This window comes from Oncorhynchus masou, chromosome 9, assembly GCF_036934945.1.
Source record: "Oncorhynchus masou masou isolate Uvic2021 chromosome 9, UVic_Omas_1.1, whole genome shotgun sequence".
Taxonomy (NCBI): domain Eukaryota; kingdom Metazoa; phylum Chordata; class Actinopteri; order Salmoniformes; family Salmonidae; genus Oncorhynchus; species Oncorhynchus masou.
In genome coordinates this window covers 22,678,247-22,704,416 of record NC_088220.1, presented here as the reverse complement: position 1 = coordinate 22,704,416, position 26,170 = coordinate 22,678,247, and the positions used below count along the sequence as shown (strand labels likewise).

Below are 26,170 nucleotides of genomic sequence, written 5' to 3'. Positions count from 1 at the left end.
CTAGATGTGGTCATTGTCCACAGGTTTACAGTGTACGTCACAGTAGTGGATGAAGACCACGACCACGTGCTGGAAGACGCCGTGTCGCGTCTGGCGCCGCTCAGAGATCTCCTCGCCAATGGTCTCCATGCAGATGTCTGCTGAGAGCTGACCCTTCCTCCGCGGGGCGTAGATGGTAGCTGCAGGAGAGACACAGGAGAAGAGGGTTGACAATCACAGACTCAAATGGTGCTACCATTTTAGAGGAAGTTCAGAGTTATTCTAACTACATAAAGGGCTCAAGACACAAAGGCCACCTGTACTACTCATAACAGAACTGTAAATTATCTATAAATAGAGAACCTGTTTGCCAAAGAGAGTGGCTGCGGGACAAAGAGAGTGGCTGAGGGACAAAGAGAGTGGCTGCGGGACAAAGAGAGTGGCTGCGGGACAAAGAGAGTGGCTGCGGGACAAAGAGAGTGGCTGTGGGACAAAGAGAGTGGCTGCGGGACAAAGAGAGTGGCTGCGGGACAAAGAGAGTGGCTGAGGACGTAGCATAGTGACCCCAGGGGAGGACGTAGCATAGTGACCCCAGGGGAGGACGTAGCATAGTGAACCCAGGGGAGGACGTAGCATAGTGAACCCAGGGCAGGACGTAGCATAGTGACCCTACAGGAGGACGTAGCATAGTGACCCCAGGGGAGGACGTAGCATAGTGACCCCAGGGGAGGACGTAGCATAGTGACCCTAGGGGAGGACGTAGCATAGTGACCCTACGGGAGGACGTAGCATAGTGACCCCACGGGAGGACGTAGCATAGTGACACCACGGGAGAACGTAGCATAGTGACCCTAGGGGAGGATGTAGCATAGTGACCCTAGGGGAGGACGTAGCATAGTGACCCTACGGGAGGACGTAGCATAGTGACCCCAGGGGAGGACGTAGCATAGTGACCCTACGGGAGGACGTAGCATAGTGACCCTACGGGAGGACATAGCTCCGCTGTGAAAAGACCAAATCTCAGTCTCAGAGTGCTGAACATGACTTCCTCCATCTCACCCTCCAAGGTATCGATGTCTCGGCCCCAGGGGTAGTTGGGATACTTCTTCACATCCTCTTCTGGATGGCGGTGTTCGCCTTAGTAATCTCACTAGGATAAAGACCACCTCCATTCCTGTCATTATTGAAAGAGATCATGATACCTCACATCTCAAAATACGGTTACTTAATGTTAGATCCCTTACTTCAAAGGCAATTATAGTCAATGAACTAATCACTGATCATAAGCTTGATGTGATTGGCCTGACTGAAACATGGCTTAAGCCTGATGAATTTACTGTGTTAAATGAGGCCTCACATCCTGACTAAACTAGTGACCATATCCCCCGTGCATCCCGCAAAGGCGGAGGTGTTGCTAACATTTACGATGGCAAATTTCAATTTACAAAAAAAAAGAAAAAAAAGAAAAGAAGTTTGTCTTTTGAGCTTCTAGTCATGAAATCAATGCAGCCTACTCAATCACCTTTTATAGCTACTGTTTACAGGCCTCCTGGGCCATATACAGCGTTCCTCACTGAGTTCCCTGAATTCCTATCGGACCTTGTAGTCATAGCAGATAATATTCTAATCTTTGGTGACTTTAATATTCACATGGAAAAGTCCACAGACCCACTCCAAAAGGCTTTCGGAGCCAGTGGGTTTTGTCCAACATGTCTCTGGACCCACTCACTGTCACAGTCATACTCTGGACCTAGTTTTGTCCCATGGAATAAATGTTGTGGATCTTAATGTTTTTCCTCATAACCCTGGACTATCGGACCACCATTTTATTACGTATGCAATTGCAACAAATAATCTGCTCAGACCCCAACCAAGGGACATCAAAAGTCGTGCTATAAATTCACAAACACCACAAAGATTCCCTCTGTCTACCCAAGGAGGCTAGAGGACAAAAATCAGTTAACCACCTAACTGAGGAACTCAATTTAACCGTACACAATACCCTAGATGCAGTTGCACCCCTAAAAACATTTCTCATAAGAAACTAGCTCCCTGGTACACAGAAAATACCCGAGCTCTGAAGCAAGCTTCCAGAAAATTGGAACGGAAATGGCGCCACACCAACTGGAAGTCTTCCGACTAGCTTGGAAAGACAGTACCGTGCAGTTCCGAAGAGCCCTTACTGCTGCTCGATCATCCTATTTTTCTAACTTAATTGAGGAAAATAAGAACAATCCAAAATTCATTTTTGATACTGTCGCAAAGCTAACTAAAAAGCAGCATTCCCCAAGAGAGGATGATAAATTCATGAACTTCTTTGAGGAAAAGATTATGATTATTAGAAAGCAAATTACGGACTCCTCTTTAAATCTGCGTATTCCTTCAAATCTCAGTTGTCCTGAGTCTGCACAACTCTGCCAGGACCTAGGATCAAGGGAGACGCTCAAGAGTTTTAGTACTATATCTCTTGACACAATGATGAAAATAATCATGGCCTCTAAACCTTCAAGCTGCATACTGGACTCTATTCCAACTAAACTACTGAAAGAGCTGCTTCCTGTGCTTGGCCCTCCAATGTTGAACATAATAAATGGCTCTATCCACCGGATGTGTACCAAACTCCCTAAAAGTGGCAGTAATAAAGCCTCTTGAAAAAGACCAACCTTGACCCAGAAAATATAAAAAACTATCGGCCTATATCGAATCTTCCATTCCTCTCAAAAATTTTAGAAAAGGTTGTTGCGCAGCAACTCACTGCCTTCCTGAAGACAAACAATGTATACGAAATGCTTCAGTCTGGTTTTAGACCACATCATAGCACTGAGACGGCACTTGTGAAGGTGGTAAATTATATTTTAATGGCATCGGACCGAGGCTCTGCATCTGTCCTTGTGCTCCTAGACCTTAGTGCTGCTTTTGATACCATCGATCACCACATTCTTTTGGAGAGATTGGAAACCCAAATTGGTCTACATGGACAAGTTCTGGCCTGGTTTAGATCTTATCTGTCGGAAAGATATAAGTTTGTCTCTGTGAATGGTTTGTCCTCTGACAAATCAACTGTAAATTTCGGTGTTCCTCAAGGTTCCGTTTTAGGACCACTATTGTTTTCACTATATATTTTACCTCTTGGGGATGTTATTCAAAAACATAATGTTAACTTTCACTGCTATGCGGATGACACACAGCTGTACATTTCAATGAAACATGGTGAATCCCCAAAATTGCCCTTGCTTGAAGCATGTGTTTCAGACACAAGGAAGTGGATGGCTGCAAACTTTCTACTTTTAAACTCGGACAAAACAGAGATGCTTGTTCTAGGTCCCAAGAAACAAAGAGATCTTCTGTTGAATCTGACAATTAATCTTAATGGTTGTACAGTCGTCTCAAATAAAACTGAAGGACCTCGGCGTTACTCTGGACCCTGATCTCTCTTTTGAAGAACATATCAAGACCATTTCAAGTACAGCTTTTTTCCATCTACGTAACATTGCAAAAATCAGAAACTTTCTGTCCAAAAATGATGCAGAACAATTAATCCATGCTTTTGTCACTTCTAGGTTAGACTACTGCAATGCCCTACTTTCCAGCTACCCGGATAAAGCACTAAATAAACTTCAGTTAGTGCTAAATACGGCTGCTAGAATCCTGACTAGAACCAAAAAAAGTTGATCATATTACTCCAGTGCTAGCCTCTCTGCACTGGCTTCCTGTCAAAGCAAGGGCTGATTTCAAGGTTTTACTGCTAACCTACAAAGCATTACATGGGCTTGCGCCTACCTATCTCTCTGATTTGGTCCTGCCGTACATACCTACACGTACGTCACAAGACGCAGGCCTCCTAATTGTCCCCTAGAATTTCTAAGCAAACAGCTGGAGGCAGGGCTTTCTCCTATAGAGCTCCATTTTTATGGAACGGTCTGCCTACCCATGTCAGAGACGCAAACCCGGTCTCAACCTTTAAGTCTTTACTGAAGACTCATCTCTTCAGTGGGTCATATGATTGAGCGTATTCTGGCCCAGGAGTGGGAAGGTAAACGGAAAGGCTCTGGAGCAACGAACCGCCCTTGCTGTCTCTGCCTGGCCGGTTCTCCTCTTTCCACTGGGATTCTCTGCCTCTAACCCTATTACAGGGGCTGAGTCACTGGCTTACTGGGGCTCTCTCATGCCGTCCCTGGAAGGGGTGCGTCACCTGAGTGGGTTGATTCACTGATGTGGTCATCCTGTCTGGGTTGGCGCCCCCCCTTGGGTTGTGCCATTGCAGAGATTTTTGTGGGCTATACTCAGCCTGGTCTCAGGATGGTAAGTTGGTGGTTGAAGATATCCCTCTAGTGGTGTAGGGGCTGTGCTTTGGCAAAGTGGGTGGGGTTATATCCTTCCTGTTTGGCCCTGTCCGGGTGTGTCCTCGGATGGGGCCACAGTGTCTCCTGACCCCTCCTGTCTCAGCCTCCAGTATTTATGCTGCAGTTGTTTATGTGTCGGGGGGCTAGGGTCAGTTTGTTATATCTGGAGTACTTCTCCTGTCCTATTCGGTGTCCTGTGTGAATCTAAGTGTGCGTTCTCTAATTTTCTCCTTCTCTCTTTCTTTCTCTCTGAGGACCTGAGCCCTAGGACCATGCCCCAGGACTACCTGACATGATGACTCCTTGCTGTCTCCAGTCCAACTGGCCGTGCTGCTGCTCCAGTTTCAACTGTTCTGCCTTATTATTATTCAACCATGCTGGTCATTTATGAACATTTGAACATCTTGGCCATGTTCTGTTATAATCTCCACCTGGCACAGCCAGAAGAGGACTGGCCACCCCACATAGCCTGGTTCCTCTCTAGGTTTCTTCCTAGGTTTTGGCCTTTCTAGGGAGTTTTTCCTAGCCACCGTGCTTCTACACCTGCATTGCTTGCTGTTTGGGGTTTTAGGCTGGGTTTCTGTGCAGCACTTTGAGATATCAGCTAATGTACAAAGGGCTATATAAATACATTTGATTTGATTTGATTCTGTCCGCATGGCTTCGGGGAAGAACTCATACTTAATGAGCTCCCTGTTGATTAAATGAAAGTGGTTGTTTATGTCAGGTTTTTAGATAGAGGAAGGAAGGAACTGGTTCTTGACCACCATGTCAACAGTACAGTACAATATGGCTGATTGAGGTCAGAAGGGACTCAACACCACCACCTGCTGGCTGTAGTGATAATGACACCAGGGCCATGATAAAGAAAGCAATCTACTGTAGGAAACAGAAGGGCAGCAACACACCAAATTTCAGGGGTTGGAACCCATTCAGGGAACGGAGGAAAATAACCAGATGCAAGAACTAAAGTGATCTATACAGTTCCGGAACAGATCCATTCTTTTAAAAGCATGGGAACCAGTTAATAACATTATTTAATGTTCTGGGCATTTCTTTCCAGTCCCACAAAAATTCAAACACAAAAAATGATTCCTGTGTCTGCCTGCCTGCCAGCTGAAAATCTTTGCTAGTTTGTGTGTGTAGGCTACCTGCCCCTCCCCTAAGGCCTGCATAGTCTACTGTAGCTAGTGACGTTACAAATCCTACTGGTCACATGCACTTATTTAGCAGATGTTACTGCAGGTGTAGCAAAATGTTTGTGTTCCTAGCTCCAGCAGTACAGTAGTATCTAACACTATACAACATTACACACAAATCTAAAATTCAAATGATGGAATTAAGAAATATATAAATATTAGGACAAGTAATGTCAGAGTGGTATTGACTAAAATACAGTAGAATATAATACATATATATATACATATATATATATATATATATATATATATATATATATACAGATGAGTACACATTATTAAAGTGACTAGTGTTCCATTATTAAAAGTGGCCAGTGATTCCATGTCTATAGGGCAGCAGCCACTACAGGCGTGATTCACAAATTAGGGAGATAGATTTTTTATTAGAAAACAGGTTGATTCACTTTCTCAATGCTAGTTAAGTATACTCCAGTTATGACATGTCTCATTGGATTTATTAAATGACACAAAAACAGGTTTTACTTTAATTCTGGTGCCGCTTTGCACACACAAGCGTGTTAGCTAGCTAGTTTGTTAGCTAGCTCTGGTCTAGCTCTCTAAAACTTTGCAGCACTTTGTGTAATGTAATGGAACGGAGAGTCATGGTCAAGAGCTAGCTCTGGTCCAACGCTAGTTAACAACTCTCTGAAGTTCAAATACAAAGTTCCTCCATAAAGCCGCTCCTCCGTTGGTCTAATTCAGGCAATGCATGTCATAACAAGATGGCCAGCGCTTCATGCCCAGCGCTCTCCTCACCCGCAATATTTCAGTCGCATGCTGCACCCTACATGTACATAGATTGCCCGCTCCAGAGCAAGCTGCTCTACCTATTGAAGTATTTTAATGTTGAGCTAAATGTAAAATAATAAATAAGAGGTTTAAAAAGGAACAGAGAGGAGCCATGTAAACTGACTAACAGGTTCAGAACTTTATTTTGCTGGTGGGAAAAGTGTTAGAATAAAACAAATTAGGGATCGGGCCATTTCAGCCACAGCGGTTGCTGAGAGATGTAACATTGAGCACACAGTCGTAGACAAACATCGGCAGTAGAGTGGCCTTACTGAAGAGCCCACTGAGTTTCAACGTGGCACCGTCATAGGATGCCACCTTTCCAAACAAGTCAGTTTGTCAAAATGTCTGCCTTGGTCAACTGTAAGGGTTGTTATTGTGATGTGGAAATGTATAGTGCTAACTCTACAGTTTGGTGGAGGAAGAATAATTGTCTAGGACTGTTTTTTCATGGTTCGGCTCCGTAATTCCAGTGAAGGGAAATCTTAACACTACAGCATACCATGACAGTCTAGACGATTCTGTGCTTCTAACTTGGGGGCAACAGTTTGGGAAGGCCCTTCCTGTTTCAGCATGACAATGCCCCCCGATCACAAAGCCAGGTCCATACAGAAATTATTTGTCGAGATCGGTGTGCAAGAACTTGACTGGCCTGCACAGAACCCTGACCTCAATCCCATCGAACACCTTTGGGATGAATTGGAATGCGAACTGCGACCCAGGCTTAACTGCCCGACCTCACTAAGGCTCGTGGCTGTATGAAAGTCCCTGCAGCAATGTTCCAACATCTAGTGGAAAGCCTTCCCAGAAGAGTGGAGGCTGTTATAGAAGCAAAGGGGGGGACCAACTCCATATTAATGACCAAGCTTTTAGAACGAGATGTTCGACGAGCAGGTGTCCACATACTTTTGGTCATGTACTGACTTTTGGTCATGTACTGTCTATTTAACAGAGGATCTTTCAGGTGAAAGTAACATTACTAGATAGCAGTATGTGTTACTCACTGGCTGATGTTGGCGATGGTGTCCATCCAGCTGCGTAATCTGACCTTGTTCCTGACGTTGGGGGGGTTGCTGAACTCATGTATGATGGCGATGTGGTAGGGGTACGGCCCATGGAACAGTTTCCTCTCCAGGGCCAGAAAGTCAATCTAGAACAGGGGACAAGGAGATGGTCAGAGTAAGACTAGGTTTACAAACCATATCATGCACAAAGGGGATAATGTGCTTTATGGAGAAAACCTGGTCACATTTCCTCTGCAAATCATATTTATTGTGCAGAGACTGAATTGAGATTATATACATAATGACCTAGGTTACAATCCAAGGTTTCAGAAGGAGTTCCAGGCAGTGGTCCTGACCTGCTGCATGGGGCGCATGTAGATGATACGGTTCATCTCAGGGGGCATGTGGAGGATCTGATCCAGGACCTGCTCCATGTCCAGCTTCTTACACTGTATGTAGTCAAAACGGTTCACTATGGGAGCACTTTCCACCCTCAGATACTTCAGCACTCTGCAGCGCGTGGCTAGAGGGACACAGCAGAGGGTTAATGTTCATCCCAAATGGCACCCTACTCCCTATATAGAACACTACTTTTGACCAGGGCCCAAATGCCTCTTAAATGGCACCATATTCTCTATATAGTACAATACTTTTCAAAAGTACGGTGCCATTTGGGACTTAACCTTATGAGAGAATGGCCCACTAATTGTGTTCCTTATCAAGCCCTGATTATACATAGAAGAATATATTATACATGAATAAACTAGAAAAGGATATGAAGTGGCTATGTCGAGCGTAAAAGTCTAATACACTAGATTTATTTGGCAAATTGAGTTGTGCATTACACAAACCTTAGAATGCCTAAGAAAACTAATATACATGGGCTGCATGCTGTCACTATCCTATTGACTATTTGAAAAAGGTAGCAAAAAAAGCTTGTGCCCTGTTCCTTGCCTCGGGCTGCACACCCTGTTCTCTCATCAAGTGATCATATATTGTCACCAATCAGACTATTCTCAATTTAAATCTTGTCTTATGTGGAAAATTTGATTCGATGTAGAAATGGACAATTATTAAATGGGTAGGAACAGGGTCAGGGGGGAAAAAAAGACCTCATCCGTATGCACTGAGACCGCTTTCCCACAGTTTAAATCATGCTGTTGTAAAGGTGAGCCCCTGAGAAATACATATAGTAGCAGCTGGGATCCTCAACCATCACAACTCTGCTTTCCCACAGTTTAAAGTCATGCTGTTGTAAAGGTGAGCATGCTGTTGTAAATCATGCTGTGAGCCCCTGAGAAATACATATAGTAGCAGCTGGGATCCTCAACCATCACAACTCTGCTTTCCCACAGTTTAAATCATGCTGTTGTAAAGGTGAGCCCCTGAGAAATACATATAGTAGCAGCTGGGATCCTCAACCATCACAACTCTGCTTTCCCACAGTTTAAATCATGCTGTTGTAAAGGTGAGCCCCTGAGAAATACATATAGTAGCAGCTGGGATCCTCAACCATCACAACTCTGCTTTCCCACAGTTTAAATCATGCTGTTGTAAAGGTGAGCCCCTGAGAAATACATATAGTAGCAGCTGGGATCCTCAACCATCACAACTCTGCTTTCCCACAGTTTAAATCATGCTGTTGTAAAGGTGAGCCCCTGAGAAATACATATAGTAGCAGCTGGGATCCTCAACCATCACAACTCTGCTTTCCCACAGTTTAAATCATGCTGTTGTAAAGGTGAGCCCCTGAGAAATACATATAGTAGCAGCTGGGATCCTCAACCATCACAACTCTGCTTTCCCACAGTTTAAATCATGCTGTTGTAAAGGTGAGCCCCTGAGAAATACATATAGTAGCAGCTGGGATCCTCAACCATCACAACTCTGCTTTCCCACAGTTTAAATCATGCTGTTGTAAAGGTGAGCCCCTGAGAAATACATATAGTAGCAGCTGGGATCCTCAACCATCACAACTCTGCTTTCACACAGGATTGCATATAAAGAAATGTCTGTGCTTGTAAGAACAGTTATTTCACGTCATGCATCAACCACTGAGGAGCATGCTGCCTCTTGCTGCGCGACAGGTGATATTCCACCTAATCTCTGTCTGCCATGGGCTCTTCAACCCTGACCTGCAGCTACCCAAAGCTTCATTTGGGAAACCAAGTGAAATCTGTTCGGGAACATCAATAGTAACATGTTTTCACAACGAAACATATTAAACAGTTGACAGCCCCCATTTTTGCGCACTAGAGAAAGGAATGAGGGAAAGAGGAGAGATGGAAAAACATGGTGGTGAGATACTCTGTATCGAAAAGGTAATGTGTCAGCCTATTATGAAAACAAAATGCCCTATTACTAGGCTATTCCAAATTAAATTCACTATAATATACAGTGCCTTCGGAAAGTATTCAGACCCCTTGACTTTAAAAAAGTAAAAAATAAATTGCACACACACACGTTACAGCCTTATTCTAAAATTGATTAAAAAAACAATAATTATCCTCAGCAATCTAGACGCAATACCGCACAATGATAATGTGAAGACAGGTTATTAGAAATGTTTGCTAACGTGTTAAAATAAAAAATAAAAACCAGAAATACCTTATTTACATAAGTATTCAGACCCTTTGCTATGAGACTTAAAATTGAGCTCAGGTGAATCCTGTTTCCATTGATCATCCTGGAGATGTTTCTACAACTTGATTGGAGTCCACCTGTGGTAAATTCAATTGATTGGACATAATTATGAAAGGCACACACCTGTCTATATAAAAAGGTCCCACAGTTGATAGTGTACATCGGCGCAAAAACCAAGCCATGAGGTGGAAGGAATTGTCCGTAGAGCTCAGAGACAGGATTGTGTCGAGGCACAGATCTGGGGAAGTGTACAAAAGGCTGTAACGTAACAATGTGGAAAAAGTAAAGGGGTCTGAATACATTCCAAAGGCACTGTAGAATTGTAGGCTAACACTGTAATACACCCTACACAATCAATGAACCAACAGCATTGCCTCAGCCTGCCTATATGTTCTCTCCCACACTCATGGATAAGAACGTTTGATGCGTAGCATTAGGTAACCAGTCCATCCAGTATGCATAATCATATAGTCCACACAAAGGCAATTACTAGAACTTGTTTATTTTTGGAGTATAGGCTACACCAATTATGTACCAAAGACATCTTAAATTGGTATATTTTTTGTATGTTTTTCTGCCGTGAGTAATATGCGGTAGGCCATTAGGCCATGTATTGTATAATGGCACAATCATTATTTCATTCAGGCTCATATACAGTACATTCACCAGACAGTCTATTACATACACCACCCCATTCCTTAAATTGGTTTGCTCCTACAGACAGTGAGTCACGTGGCCATGGATTGCTATATAAAGCAGATAGGCATCGAGGCATTCAGTCACTATTCGATTAAATGTTATAACGGGCAAAACTAATGACCTAAGCGACTTGGAGCGTAGCGTTATCGTTGATGCCAGTACCTCAGAAACGGCCGTCCTCCTGGGCTTCTCACATATGACAGTGTCTAGGGTTTCCAGAGAATGGTGTGAAACAAAAAACATCCAGTCAGTGGCAGTCCTGTGGGCGAAAACTGCTCGTTGATGAGAGGTCAAAGGACAATGGCTAAAATCATGCAAGCTAACAGGCAGTTAACACACAGACAAATAAAGGCCCAGTACAACAGTGGTATGCAGAACAGCATCTCGGAAAGCTACAACTCGTCGGTCCTTGTCACAGATGGGCTATTGCAGCAGACGACCACCCTCCTATCGGCTAAAAACAAGAAGAAGAGGCTCCAGTGGGCACGCGATCATCAACACTGAACAATTGAGTAAAAAACATCACCTGGTCTGACGAATCCCTGTTCCTGTTGAGTCATTAACTGATGCCAGTCAGGATTTTGTGAAAGCAGCACAAGTCCATGGACCCATCCTGCCTGGTACAGGCTGGTGGACGTGGTGTACCGGTGTAGGGAATGTGTTCCTTGCACACGTTAGGTCTCTTGATACCAATTCAGCAACTAATGTTTCTGACACCTTGTAGAATCCATGCCCTGAAGAATTCAGGCTATTACGGCGGCAAAGGGGGATCAGACCCGGTACTAGTTGGGTATACCTAATAAACTGGCCAGTGCATATAGGCCTACGCATATGTAAGAGCTTTAGTATGCGTATGAGTGTTTTACATGCAGTATCTTAAATGCTTTGAATGAATCATTATCATCTCAGAAAAGCCCTGTCCATTTCCTTGTTTGTCTTTAAAACAACATCCACAACAACCATGTTTTCCCTCTCAGTTTCAACCTACTGTTGAACTTCTTTCTTCAAATTGATCATCACAGTGAGGTTGAAAAATGTAGCCTAATGGTGAGTTTTAAAAGCATGACAGAGTTCTGATAAGTGTTTGATGTGATTTTCAATTGCATTGATGCCTTAGTGGTTAGAGGGCAAATAGAGCATAGCGTACCAGGCCATTAGTGACATGACGGTCGTTAGCGAGTAGGTAGGCCTACTATCAACACATGTCCAGAGTGCATAAGAGGAGATTACCATCACATAGGATTTTAATGCGGTTTGCCGGTAATACTGTCTACGCAACAGCTGTACTCACTGTGTGTGGCTGTCTCCTCAGCAGTGGCAGTCTTGCTAGTGGGCTGTGGTGGTTCAGGAGGATAAGTGGTGTGTTGCTGGGGCCAGCCAGGAGGCCGGTGTCTGGCAGGGCCCTCTTCATCCTCACTGTCCAAATCAGACATCACCACTGGAGGCTTCTTCACCACAAACTGAACACCACTGGGACCTACAGGGGGGAGTGACAGAGGAGAAAATAAGTCAGAGGAGCGAGAGAGAATAGTGAGAGGATAGAGATAGAAATAACAATGAGAAACCTCCCTTTTCTGTTATGGATTTAGTTCTGTCCAGACCTGCTTGTTCCTTGTTAGGCTGAGGGTTGGCAGGCTGACTGGGACCAGGCGGTTCTTCCTCCTCAGCAAGCTGACTGGGACCGGGACCAAGAGGTTCTTCCTCCTCAGCAGGCCAGGCCTGGCCCACCACCTCAGCCTCAATGTTCTCTTCCAGCACCATCCCATTCACCTCAGGAAGCTCTGCAGCAGAGGACCAGTAGTATTAAGGCCATGAGTTTGTAGCAATAGTAGCAATGTTGTAGGAATGTTATAATTAAGCAATAGGGTCTAAGGGGGTGTGGTATATGACCAATATACCACAGCTAAGGTTCGTTCTTATGCGCAACGCAGAGTGCCTGGATACAGACCTTAGACGTTGTATATCGGCCATATACTACAAACCCCCGAGGTGACTTATTGCCATTATAAACTGGTTACCAACGTAATTAGAGCAGTAAAAATAAATGTTTTATCATACACGTGGTATGCGGTATGATATACCATGGCTTTCAGCCAATAAGCATTCAGGGCTCAAACCACCCAGTTTGTAATGTCATGTAGAAAAGTAACATTGTGAGCAGCAGCGTACCCTCGGCCCTGTTTTGTGGCTGAGGCATGGCAGCACCACCCTCCTCGTTGTCATTGTTGTGCGGTGGGATGTTGGGTGCGTTGTTGTTGTGCGAGTTCTGGTTGCTGACCAGAGCTGAGGAGACACCTATCCCAGTGCCAGCACTCAGACCCACATGGGCACAGCCCTGAGGGAGAAACAGAGGTCACTCAGAGACAACGGCTCAGAACAGGGAACATTATGACCTAGAAGGTGTGAACTATATAGACCAGCCTGTATTAAGCACTTCATATTCAGTCTTCCAAGGTGGTTAATATCACATACAGTGGGGCAAAAAAGCATTTAGTCAGCCACCAATTGCGCAAGTTCTCCCACTTAAAAAGATGAGAGGCCTGAGATTTTCATCATAGGTACACTTCAACTCTGACAGACAAAATGAGAAATTCCCGAAAATTACATTGTAGGATTTTTTATGAATTTATTTGCAAATTATGGTGGAAATAAGTATTTGGTCACCTACAAACAAGCAATATATCTGGCTCTCACAGACCTGTAACTTCTTCTTTAAGAGGCTCCTCTGTCCTCCACTCGTTACCTGTATTAATGGCACCTGTTTGAACTTGTTATCAGTATAAAAGACACCTGTCCACAACCTCAAACAGTCACACTCCAAACTCCACTATGGCCAAGACCAAAGAGCTGTCAAAGGACACCAGAAACAAAATTGTAGACAAGCACCAGGCTGGGAAGACTGAATCTGCAATAGGTAAGCAGCTTGGTTTGAAGAAATCAACTGTGGGAGCAATTATTAGGAAATGGAAGACATACAAGACCACTGATAATCTCCCTCGATCTGGGGCTCCACGCAAGATCTCACCCCGTGGGGTCAAAATGATCACAAGAACTGTGAGCAAAAATCCCAGAACCACACGGGGGGACCTAGAGAATGACCTGCAGTGAGCTGGGACCAAAGTAACAAAGCCTACCATCAGTAACACACTACGCCGCCAGGGACTCAAATCCTGCAGTGCCAGACATGTCCCCCTGCCTAAGCCAGTACATGCCCAGGCCCGTCTGAAGTTTGCTAGAGAGCATTTGGATGACCCAGAAGAAGATTGGGAGAATGTCATATGGTCTGATGAAACCAAAATATATTGGTAAAAACTCAACTCGTCGTGTTTGGAGGACAAAGAATGCTGAGTTGCATCCAAAGAACACCATACCTACTGTGAAGCATGAGGGTGGAAACATCATGCTTTGGGGCTGTTTTTCTGCAAAGGGACCAGGACGACTGATCCGTGTAAAGGAAAGAATGAATGGGGCCATGTATTGTGAGATTTTGAGTGAAAACCTCCTTCCATCAGCAAGGGCATTGAAGATGAAACGTGGCTGGGTCTTTCAGCATGACAATGATCCCAAACACACCGCCCGGGCAACGAAGGAGTAGCTTCGTAAGAAGCGGCTTCGTAAGAAGCATTTCAAGGTCCTGGAGTGGCCTAGCCAGTCTCAACCCCATAGAAAATATTTGTAGGGAGTTGAAAGTCCATGTTGCCCTGCAACAGCCCCAAAACATCACTGCTCTAGAGGAGATCTGCATCGAGGAATGGGCCAAAATACCAGCAACAGTGTGTGAAAACCTTGTGAAGACTTACAGAAAACATTTGACCTCTGTCATTGCCAACAAAGGGTATATAACAAAGTATTGAGATAAACTTTTGTTATTGACCAAATACTTATTTTCCACCATAATTTGCAAATACATTCATTAAAAATCCTACAATGTGATTTTCTGTTTTTTTTTTTTTTTTTTGTCTGTCATAGTTGAAGTGTACCTATGATAAAAATTACAGGCCTCTCTCATCTTTTTAAGTGGGATAACTTGCACAATTGGTGGCTGACTAAATACTTTTTTGCCCCACTGTATACTGGTCCTGTATGGCCCAGTTGGTAGAGCATGTCACTTGCAATGCCAGGATTGCGGGTTTGATTCCTGGGAGCCACCCATACCTGAAATGTATGCATGCATGACTAAGTTGCTTTGGATAAAAGCATCTGCTAAATGACATTGTTATACACTATATATCCAAAAGTATGTGGAAACCCTTTCAAATTAGTGGATTTCGCTATTTCAGGCACACACGTTGCTGACAGGTGTATAAATTTAGCACACAGCCATGCAATTTCCATAGACAACCATTGTCAGTGAAATAGTCTTACTGAAGAGCTCAGTGACTTTCAACTAGAGGTCGAATGATTAAAACCGGCATGGCCGATTAATTAGGGCCGATTTCAAGTTTTCATAAATCGGTAATCGGCATTTTTGGATGCCGATTATGGCCGATTACATTGCAATCCACAAGGAGACTGCGTGGCAGGTTGACCACCTGTTACGCGAGTGCAGCAAGGAGCCAAGGGAAGTTGCTAGCTAGCATTAAATGTATCTTAACATAATCACTAGTTAACTACACATGGTTGATGATATTAATGGTTTAACTAGCTTGTTCTGCGGTGCATATAATCAATGCGGTGCCTGTTAATTTATCATTGAATCACAGCCTTCAACTTTGCCAAACAGGTGATGATTTAACAAAAGCACATTCACAAAAAAAGCACAATCATTGCACCAATGTACCTAACCATAAACATCAATGTTTTTCTTAAAATCAATACACAAGTACATTTATTTAAACCTGCATATTTAGTTAAAATAAATTCATGTTAGCAGGCAATATTAACTAGAGAAATTGTGTCACTTCTTGCGTTCAGTGCAAGCAGAGTCAGGGTATATTCAGCAGTTTGGGCCGCTTGGCTCGTTGTAAACTGTGTGAAAACCATTTCTTCCTAACAAAGACCGTAATTCAATTTGCCAGAATTTTACATAATTATGACATAACATTGAAGGTTGTACAATGTAACAGCAATATTTAGACTTAGGGTTGCCACCCGTTCGATAAAATACGGAACGGTTCCGTATTTCACTGAAATAATAAACATTTTGTTTTCAAAATGATAGTTTCCGGATTTGACAATATTAATGACCCAAGGCTCGTATTTCTGTGTGTTTATTATAATAAAGTCTACGATTTAATATTTGATAGAGCAGTCTGACTGAGCGGTTGTAGGCAGCAGCAGGCTCGTAGCATTCATTCAAACCGCACTTTCCTCCGTTTGCCAGCAGCTTTTCGTAATGTTTCAAGCACAGCACTGTTTATGACTTCAAGCTCCCGAGATTAGGCTGGCAATACTATAGTGCCTATAAGAACATCCAATAGTCAAAGGTATATGACATACAAATGGCATCGAGAGAAATAGTCCTATAATAACTATAACCTAAAACTTCTTAACTGGGAAAATTGAAGACTTATGTTAAAAGGAACCACCAGCTTTCATATGTTCTCAAGTTCTGATAAAGGAACGTAAAACGTTATCTTTTTTACATGGCACATATTGCACTTTTACTTTCTTCTCCAACACTATGTTTCTGCATTATTTAAACCAAATTGAACATGTTTCATTATTTATTTGAGTTAAATAGATTTTATTTATGTATTATATTAAGTTAAAAATAAAAGTGTTAATTCAGTATTGTTGTAATTATAATTAAAAAATAAATAAATCAGTATCGGCTTTTTTTGGTCCTCCAATAATCGGTATCGGTGTTGAAAAATCATAATCGGTCGACCTCTACTTTCAACGTGGCACCGTCATAGGATGCCACCTTTTCAACAAGTCAGCTGGTAAAATTTCCCCTGTCAACTCTAAGTGCTGTTATTGTGAAGAGGAAACATCTAGGGGCAACAACGGCTCAGCCACAAACTGGTAGATCACACAAGATCACAGAACGGGTCCGATGAATGATGAAGAACCTAGCGTGCAAAATACGTCTTCTCGGTTTCAACAATCACTATTGAGTTCCAAACTACCTCCGGAAGCAAGGTCAGCAAATGAACTGTTTGTTAGTCAGCAGCTTCATGAAGTATGTTTCCATGGTCGAGCAGCCACACACAAGCCTAATATCCCCATGCGCAATGCCAGGCATCGGCTGGAGTGGTGTAAAGCTCATCGCCATTGGACTCTGGAGCTGTGGAAACACGTTCTCTGGAGTGATGACTCACGCGTCACCATCTGGCAGTCTGACGGACGAATCTGGGTTCAGCGGATGCCAGGAGAACACTACCTGCCCGAATGCATAGTGCCAACTATAAAGTTTTGGTGGAGGAGAAATAATGGTCAGGGGCTGTTTTTCATGGTTCAGGCTAGGCCCCTCAGTTCCAGTGACGGGAAATCTTAACACTACAGCATACAATTACATTCCAGATGATTCTGTGCTTCTAACTTTGGGGGAAAAGTTTGGGAAGGCCCTTTCCTGTTTCAGCATGACAATGCTCCCGTGCACAAAGCGAGGTCCATACAAAAATGGTTTGTCGAGATCGGTGTGGAAGAACTTGACTGGCCTGCACAGAGCTCTGCCCTAAATCCCATTGAATACCTTTGGGTTGAATTGGAACGCTGACTGCGAGCCAGGCCTAATCACCCAACATCAGTGCCCAACCTCACCAATGCTTGTGGCTGAATAGAAGCAAGTCCCAGCAGATATGTTCCAACATCTAGTGGAAAGCCTTCCCAGAAGAGTGGAGGTCAGTATAAAATAAATGAGGGCGACCAACTCCTTATTAATGCTCATGATTTTGGAATGAGATGTTTGACGAGCAGGTGTCCACATACTTTTGGTCATGTAATGTACCCTACTGTTTGGGATCAGAAATAGAGTGTAGACATCGTTAATGTTGTAAATGACTATTGCAGCCGCATAATACCATTCTCAACATCAACAATGAAAAGGTGACTCCGGGATGCTGGCCTTATAGGCAGAGTTGCAAAGAAAAAGCCATATTTCAGACTCACCAATAAAAAAAAGATTAAGATGGGCAAAAGAACAGACACCGGACAGAAGAACTCTGCCAAGAAGGACAGCATCCTGGAGTCGCCTCTTCACTGTTGACGTTGAGACTTGTGTTTTGCGGGTAGTATTTAATGAAGCTGCCAGTTGAGGACTCAAACTAGACACTAATGTACTTGTCCTCTTGCTCAGTTGTGCACCGGGGCCTCACACTCCTCTTTCTATTCTTGTTAGAGCCAGTTTGCACTGTTCTGTGAAGGGAGTAGTATACAGCGTTGTATGAAATCTTCAGTTTCTTGGCAATTTCGCACATGAAATAGCCTTCATTTCTCAGAACAAGAATAGACTGACATGTTTCAGAAGAAAGTCTTTGTTTCTGGCCATTTTGAGCCTGTAATAGAACCCACAAATGCTGATGCTCCAGGTACTCAACTAGTCTAAAGAAGGCCAGTTTCGAAAAATCAGAACAACAGTTTTCAGCTGTGCTAACAATTGCAAAAGTGTTTTCTAATGATCAATTAGCCTTTCAAAATGATACACTTGGAATAGCTAACACGAAGTGCCATTGGATCACAGAGTGATGGTTCCTGATAATGGGCCTCTGTACACCTATGTAGATATTCCATTTAAAAAAAATAGATGGAGGAGAACACCTCGTTGACAGCCTTCATCCCAATGTCTGTGATGACCCCTGGGTTCTCAATTACATAAGCCAGGCCATACTTCACTAGCTCAGAGTGACTCATTTTACCTGACCAGGAGAACACATCAATCAATACATCATATGTAATAGCATAATCATTGCCAACTGTTTAAGGTGACACTATTTTGGAGCATCGCACTCCTTACATATTTTTGTTTTGGTAAACAGCTGAAGGATGGAGAATTGTAACCTCTCAGTCAGAGCTATGGATGCAAGGTCTGGCCATCCATGATATCAAAATTATAGTTTTAACCCTGTTTTGAGGCTATATACTGTAGTGTTTGTTTATATTTACTTTGTTTACAAACATTGGAGTATTGGGTTCTGATGAGTAAAACAAGCTTATATTTTATAAATGATGTGCTTCAAGAATCAATGTTAATATTCATTTATAAGTCAAAATAAATGATGCAACTGCTGATTGCCTCTTTAAAGAATAATGTGAGTAATATTCATTTATAAGTCAAAAAAGTCTTGAAAGTCACTACCATCACAGGACTTTAATTTATTGCTGATTGCCTCTTTAAAGTGAAGTAATGTGAGTAACTGTTGGTTTATTGGTGATAAGCAGTCTTGGGCAGTCACTACCATCACAGGACTTTAATTTATTGTTTTATTCTGTGTTGTTAAAGCATTCAACCCACATAATGCATTTAATGTTGTTGTTTTTTTAATTATAGAAACCTAAATCGTGATAGATATTTTTTATCAAATTGAAACTGACCTCATTAAGCACTAATTGCTCAGCACAAGTAACTATACAGTATAACATCTTAGACCTTGACTGACTCACACTGCAATAGGAACTCATCAACATATCCAAGGTGCAAAGTCTCAAACACCAGTAGACCCATCCACAGTGCAGAGAACACCCCATCTTTGGCTAGGGAAGGCTGGATTTGAACCTCACGCAATCTTGAGGATAACCCAAAGCACTCGCTAAATCTCCCCATTCATCATGTTTATCTATTGAATGATCTTAAACAGTAAGTTGTTACCTGCGTGCAGCAGTAATAATGAGGTAGCCCAGGTCAACTTCAAGTGCATGCTTACAGGCACCAAATACAATATATTTGAAATCCCTTTGGGGCACAATAGGTAGGAGTAAATGCAGAGAGTGATTGAAACACACAAACTGTACTGAATTGAATATCATTAAGATGGTCCCTCAGCTTACCTGACTTCCAGCTGTCCACCATGTGCTGGATGAGCCTCCCCAGGAAGGGTACTCTGACAAACTCCAGCTGCTCCAGGTTGTGGGCAGAGGCCAGGCCTGTCACCAGGGGAACGTACTCAGGGAGTTGGTGGGGCCCGCGCAGCTCCTCATCACAAAGGTCCGTAGGCACAACACAGGAAGTCTTTGAAGGGCTGGGGCTTGGTCAGGCGAACCCACTTTAGGTAGAGGTGTCTCAGCATGAACACAAAGGGATCTCTGGCACATTCACCCCTGGGACATAAGATGTGTACAATAACTTAGTACACTGTGGTGAGTGTCTTAAGCCTGGTAAATACAGTTGTCCATTGAGCACAACAAAGGAGTTAGCTAAAGCCCACACAGCTCTGTTACCAGGCTAGGGTATTATGGCGTAAACAGACAGGTAGCTATAGTCCCTGATGCACTCACCGACGAGAGGCAGGGTTTGTATTTTGGCTGCGATGGGGATGGTGAGCTTGTTTTCGGGGGGAATGGGGAACGCCCCGCTGCGGAACTTCCCCAGGTTGTGGACCTGAGGCATGTAGTGCCAGATCACCTCCACCAGCTCCAGATGAGACGTCTCCACTCCCTGCAGACAGACGAAGACATCTTAGTGTACACAGACAGAAAGACATCTTAGCGTACACAACATCTCTACTAGGCATACAGTATCATAGAGCTGGTATAGCTCAAAATGTATCACATCACTATAAAAGATCTTTATCCAAACCTATCACCTCAACATGAATGTTGTTTTCTGATTTGAACATAAGTCACAGGCCGGGTCCCAAATGGCACCCTATTCCCTATATATAGTGCACTACTTTCAACCAGAGCCCTATGGGCCCTTGTCAAAAGTAATGCAGTACACATGAGCCCCAGACGCACCAGCAGATTGGGCCAGGCCTGAAGAGCCTCCAGTACTCCTCGGATGCTGAAAGCATGTTATTCCCGGACCCTGTGGCGCTCCAGGTAGCGGGGGTGCAGCCCATACAGCTGCTCCAGGTCTGGCATCTTCTTCAGCAGCATGAGGAAACTGGGGTCCGTGAATCCTGCTTCATTGCACCAGGCCAGAACAGTTACAGAGGGATAACTAAAGAGTGGAGTCTGTATAGGTTCCCTATCACAGAATATGTACATATTACCTGCAATCTTAAGTGCTTTAATCTTTAATTTGTGTTTGACAGCCCCAAAAAAATTGACCATTCAAAAAAAGATCAACTATTCTGCATAGGATCAATATCATAATCAATCCCCTGTAGCTTCACTCAAAGCATACCATGTACCTCTCTGCCTACCTGAGGGAATGTACTCCCACCAGCAGCTGGCACACAGGTCCACCACCTTCACCCCCCCGCAGGTACTGTGTTACCGCCTCTCGGAGCTTCCGAGACAGGCACTTCATACACATGACGTCCTGCATAGGTAGATACCTGCATGGACGAGGAAAGCCCTTGAACTGAAATTGGTCCCTAACGCAGGTAAATCTAAGTATATGTTATTTTCCAAAAAGCTTTTTAAGCTTAGTTCAACAGTTTCTGATGATTTATGGATGGTGCCTACATTGATCATGTGCCCGCGTAAAAACGTCTGGGTAACTTTCAGAAAGCATATTGATGAGTTAGTTAAGTCAATCATTAAAATGGGATTCCTTTAGGGGAATAGGGCATGCCTTCCACAGGGGGTTGGTGGCACTTTAATTGGGGAGGATGGGCTCGTGGTAATGACTGAAGTGGAATAGTAACAAACATAAGGTTTGATGCCATTCCATTCACTCTGTTCCAGCCATTACTATGAGCTGTCCTCCCTCAGCAGCCTCCACCGATGCATTTCATTAAACAGAAGAAGAAAAATTATTCAGTCAATATTCTTACCGGTTATAGACTATGGGGATATCATCTATACGAATGCAGCTGCCACTGTATTGAAGCCATTTGACACAGTTTATCATCACACTACGCTTAATTACAGGCGACAGGTTCAGTACACATCACTGCATTCTGTTTCAGAAAACCGGCTGGCACTCTCTGAAGTTTCATAGATCAATGCATTGCACTACTTTTGTTTATAAAGCCCTCTTACACAAACTTCCGCCATACCTTACTTCATTGTTAGCCTATAGACGTAGAAGAATCCAGACCCGGTCTCAGGGACGGCTAACTCTGGAGATCCCTTCTATCTCCACTGAGTTAGGTAAATATGGTTTTTTAAATTACTTGTGGAATAATCTTCAAAGTCACAGAATGGCACTTGATCCAGGCAGATAAACTCAGCTACTGCCAAGTTCAATATCATTTCATTATAAAAAAAATTACGTCAACATTTTTCAGAAACAGCAATGTATGCATTAATTAATTAAACAATTAATGAGTTTTTTTTACCAATCTAACTACATAACGGTAATAATTTAATGGTAAATCTTTTGATAAACTGGGTAAATCAAGATGTAGCCTAGGCCTATTCACATGACAGGTGAATGCATATTCAATAGGAGTGTGTGCATGCATTGAGTTTGAGCTTGTTTAGGCTGATTTCAGATGTCAATATGTTTCCCTTCCATTTGGGACTTATTTTATTGTACTGATCAACATCATTTTCATAAAAGTAGCTTATTTTATTTTTTGCTGTTTCTAACCAGTCATGAGGTCATTGGTGGCAATCGCCTTAGAAATCAGCATATTTTGTATTATGGTTTGCATATTATCACAAACTAAGTATTTGGGTAGTGAAATTATGTTTGCTTCAGCTGTAAACTAGCAAGGAAAGATAGCGTCCAAAGCTGGAGGATACCGGAATCTTTTTCCAATGTAACGTGTTCTAGCCTGTATAGACATAGCAAACAGTAAATAACAGTTTGAACATTTCTATATACCATGTTGCATTATTCAAGTGTGTTAACTTCTATGCAGTATGAGTGGGGAGCTAATATGATGCTGCCCAGACTCCCAGTGCAGGCTAAGTGGAGCAGGCACGGTGTGCTCATGCTATAAGGGTTACATCGGCTGCTCTGATAGACTTGATCTGTGACACACATTTGACAAGTACTGAAAGTTTCCCAACGTTTTTCATGATCTGGTATAAAAAAGTACTGAAGTTTCAGTATACCGTGCAACACTAATGTATTGATATGTATATTTTGTAATTACAGGGATCCTATGAAACAGAGACCTTGGTCTCAGCATGACTGTCAAAATAAAGAAAATAGAAAATACATTTAAAAAAAGTGAAGAAATATTCACAGCTACCCTATCATCTCAGAACAATGAGTCAGATATTTCACCAGATGTATAAACGTGAAGCATCCAGTTACCCGTTCCACTCACTACCAAATATGGTGATGAGAAGAAGCCCAGATGATGGCAGTGGGAGAAGATGGACGGAGACAGATTTTGGCTGACATTCTGCAAATTTTCTCAAGATCATTGTGTTGGCACATTTAACACATCCTTGTGTCTCGTTAGGAACAATCATTGTGTTGGCACATTTAACACATCCTTGTGTCTCGTTAGGAACAATCATTGTGTTGGCACATTTAACACATCCTTGTATCTCGTTAGGAACAATCATTGTGTTGGCACATTTAACACATCCTTGTGCCTCGTTAGGAACAATCATTGTGTTGTGGCACATTTAACACATCCTTGTGTCTTGTTAGGAACAATCATTGTGTTGTGGCACATTTAACACATCCTTGTGTCTCGTTAGGAACAATCATTGTGTTGTGGCACATTTAACACATCCTTGTGTCTCGTTAGGAACAATCATTGTGTTGTGGCACATTTAACACAATTGTTAACACAACATGAGAAGATCTCAAATGCAATCTTCTTGTCTCCTTTCTCAAAATGCACTGGAGGACAGGGTCAGAGGGGCGGGACCTCTGACTTTCTCATCCAATGGGTTTTGAGAGAGGACGAGCGGAGTATGCAGTTGAGATCTTCCTGGGTGTCATCCCGAGCTAGAAACAGGTGAGTCAAAAGATTGCTGGGTCTACAAAGGCAGGCAAATTCTAATATTTTTCACTAATCACATCAGATATTTTACAGAGCTCATCTGATTTGTCAAAATACCAATTAGCGAAACAAAGATCAGAATTGGGCTGTGTAAACACAGCCGATTCTTCACATATTGCATTATATTCCACTTAACAATTCTGTAAATGGGAAAGACGTGTAGAAAAACAGTAGCCATTTATTAAATTAATATAGTGCTCTATATACCAAACTTTTACATTAAACACATTTTTGTACACGCAAAAGATACTTCTTGAAACATCTCAAACAAGTCATCTATTAGATGTCAGCCAGTCCAGATTGACAAACTCAGACCATTTTGGACCTGAGATACAGAAGAACGGACGTTTTCAGCGTTTTAACAAATTCATTGCAGGAACTGACACAAAATGTTGTTGAGAAATCATTGCACATAAATTGTTGTTCAACAACACGTCTTTTCTTAGAATGAAGCTATGGCGCTAAAATGCCACTAGATGGCATAAAACACATTCAACACAACTTGAGTATTTTACATGGTAAGAAACAACTGAACTCCCTGACGTTTTCATAGTAAATAGATATTTTGATGCAATTTGTTACTCTGATAATCCTCTTAAAATAATGTTTTGTGAGCATTTTGTTTTCTGAGAGAGAGAAACATTTCACAAGTAAAAAAATAAAATGTTTTAATTGAAATGCATTTCGAAAACATTACACGAAACAGAAAACAGTATTAAAAAAAACAACATTTTATTACAAAAATATTATTGTACAGTACTAAATGTACATGAGCACCAGAGGTGAGTTGCAGCATGCAATGTTTCACAGAGGAATTGCATAAGATCAACATTGCAATTCTAAACCACTTGGGGACTAGACCTATGACATCATGAGGGGGAATGACTGTTACATTTTCTTTGTCATCGTTATCTTATATACAGTATACATCATATGGTCAGATTCTTAATCAAATATGAGACAACTAGGTCAGCATAAAGTTGTAATTCAACGTAACAATACAATCAACACTTGTCATTTTTCACTAAATGACCCATACGTCAATCCAATCTGGAATAATGGTTGTTACCAAAAGAAAAATAGAAGAATAAAGTAAAAACAACTAAATAGCTTTTTGGTGAGTTTTAAAAACCAATAGACACAGGTACAATACTCATCCTCATGTACCTTATATAAAAATATACACCTCACAAGAAATGTAAGTAAAATACACATCTATAGCGCTGTAAAATAATTTGGCATCTTACACATATAGGGTGAATAATACAACTAATAATACTGCTTGTTTTAGTTGGATACATATACAATATCTGAATACAAAAATAAAAAAGCCCTCATCACCCAATCCATCTAATTTCCCTGATGAATTGTACTTCACTACATGAAAGAAAAATAATACCACCTAATCAGAACCGAGAACAGCATAGTTTGTGTTGCTATAATGAGATTAGAAAAACTTTCACATTTGTAAACATTTTGTCTAGATTTTAAATTGTCACAGTTAAATTTTCCAATTTACACAAACTTAAAAGTTCCTTATATTACTTAATGCTTTGGGAGTTTGGATACTGGTACATGTTGAGATGTGTTAAAAAAAATACAATTGTACATTCCAGAGTTGGGGTTAATTCTATTAGAAATGCTCATTTGTGTAAATTGGAATACCTTTAATCAAATTTCAGTTGACCTAAATTGAACCCAAACCTGGTAGTATCTCATATTAACTAATTCATGATTTATCCAGGGCTACATGCATCCAAAGACATCTAAATATTGTTTGTAAGTAATTTTCATCCTTTAAAGTACAATTAGAGTTTGCTCTTGGTTGTCTAGTATAAAAACACATATTAAAGAAATGACTCTGGCACACATGTGAGAGGGTATTTCTTGCCCTGAGACTTCTCAATGAAGCGGTATTCCTACAAAGCAGGCAGCTTAGTAATATGTGTATCCCAGGTAAGGGTTTAGCACTGCTTATCATGGGAGGTGTAGTTCATATGAACTACAAGCCTTTCCTAGTTTCCATCTACCTTGCTCATAGTCCATTGTTGGGTGAGAATAGCAGCAGTGGCTAGGAGACAAGGCCGTTGGTGTGGGGTGGGATGAGAGGGGGCTGGTTAGCACTGGTAGTGGAAATGCTGGTGTTGATGGACCTTACCATCCATAAGGGCGTGGGAGTGTGTGTGCGAGTGCATGTCTGTGTAAACGTTGGAGTAAATCTTAGGGGGCCCACTAAGGACTGGGGCTCCCAGGCCCACCAGTCTATGGCTAGGGTAGTCAGGGCTATTCAGGGCATTACAGGGGGTGTTGGTGCTGGGCTCTTTGTCCGAGATGTGTTGGTCTCGGTGGACCATGGTCATGGGGCGGGGTGGCAAGGTGTTGTGGCGTCGGCGGCTGTGGCACAGCCAGAGTACAATGGTGCCTACGATGAGGAGGGCTGCTGCAGGGATGCCGATAATCAGAGGCCAGGGCAGGCCGGAGCTCAGGTGTGGAGGAGTCACTGTGTTCTCCACCTGAGGGTCTGGACACACAACAGTGGAGAGATCAGTGAGCTC

At 42.5% G+C, this 26,170-nt stretch overlaps 1 protein-coding gene and 1 pseudogene across 4 annotated transcripts in view; both read right to left on the bottom strand.

Moving 5' to 3' along the window:
• Positions 1-21,711, bottom strand: LOC135544973 (F-box only protein 38-like; annotated as a pseudogene).
• Positions 21,712-24,325: 2,614 nt separating this feature from the next.
• Positions 24,326-26,170, bottom strand: part of LOC135545688 (fibroblast growth factor receptor-like 1) — a 52,871-nt gene continuing 51,026 nt past the window's right edge. For all 4 annotated transcript variants that reach the window (XM_064973481.1, XM_064973480.1, XM_064973482.1 and 1 more), the window contains one exon: positions 24,326-26,136. In XM_064973481.1, the coding sequence (XP_064829553.1) occupies positions 25,733-26,136 (404 nt within the window). In that variant the 3' untranslated portion in view covers positions 24,326-25,732. The remainder of the gene's footprint in view (positions 26,137-26,170) is intronic.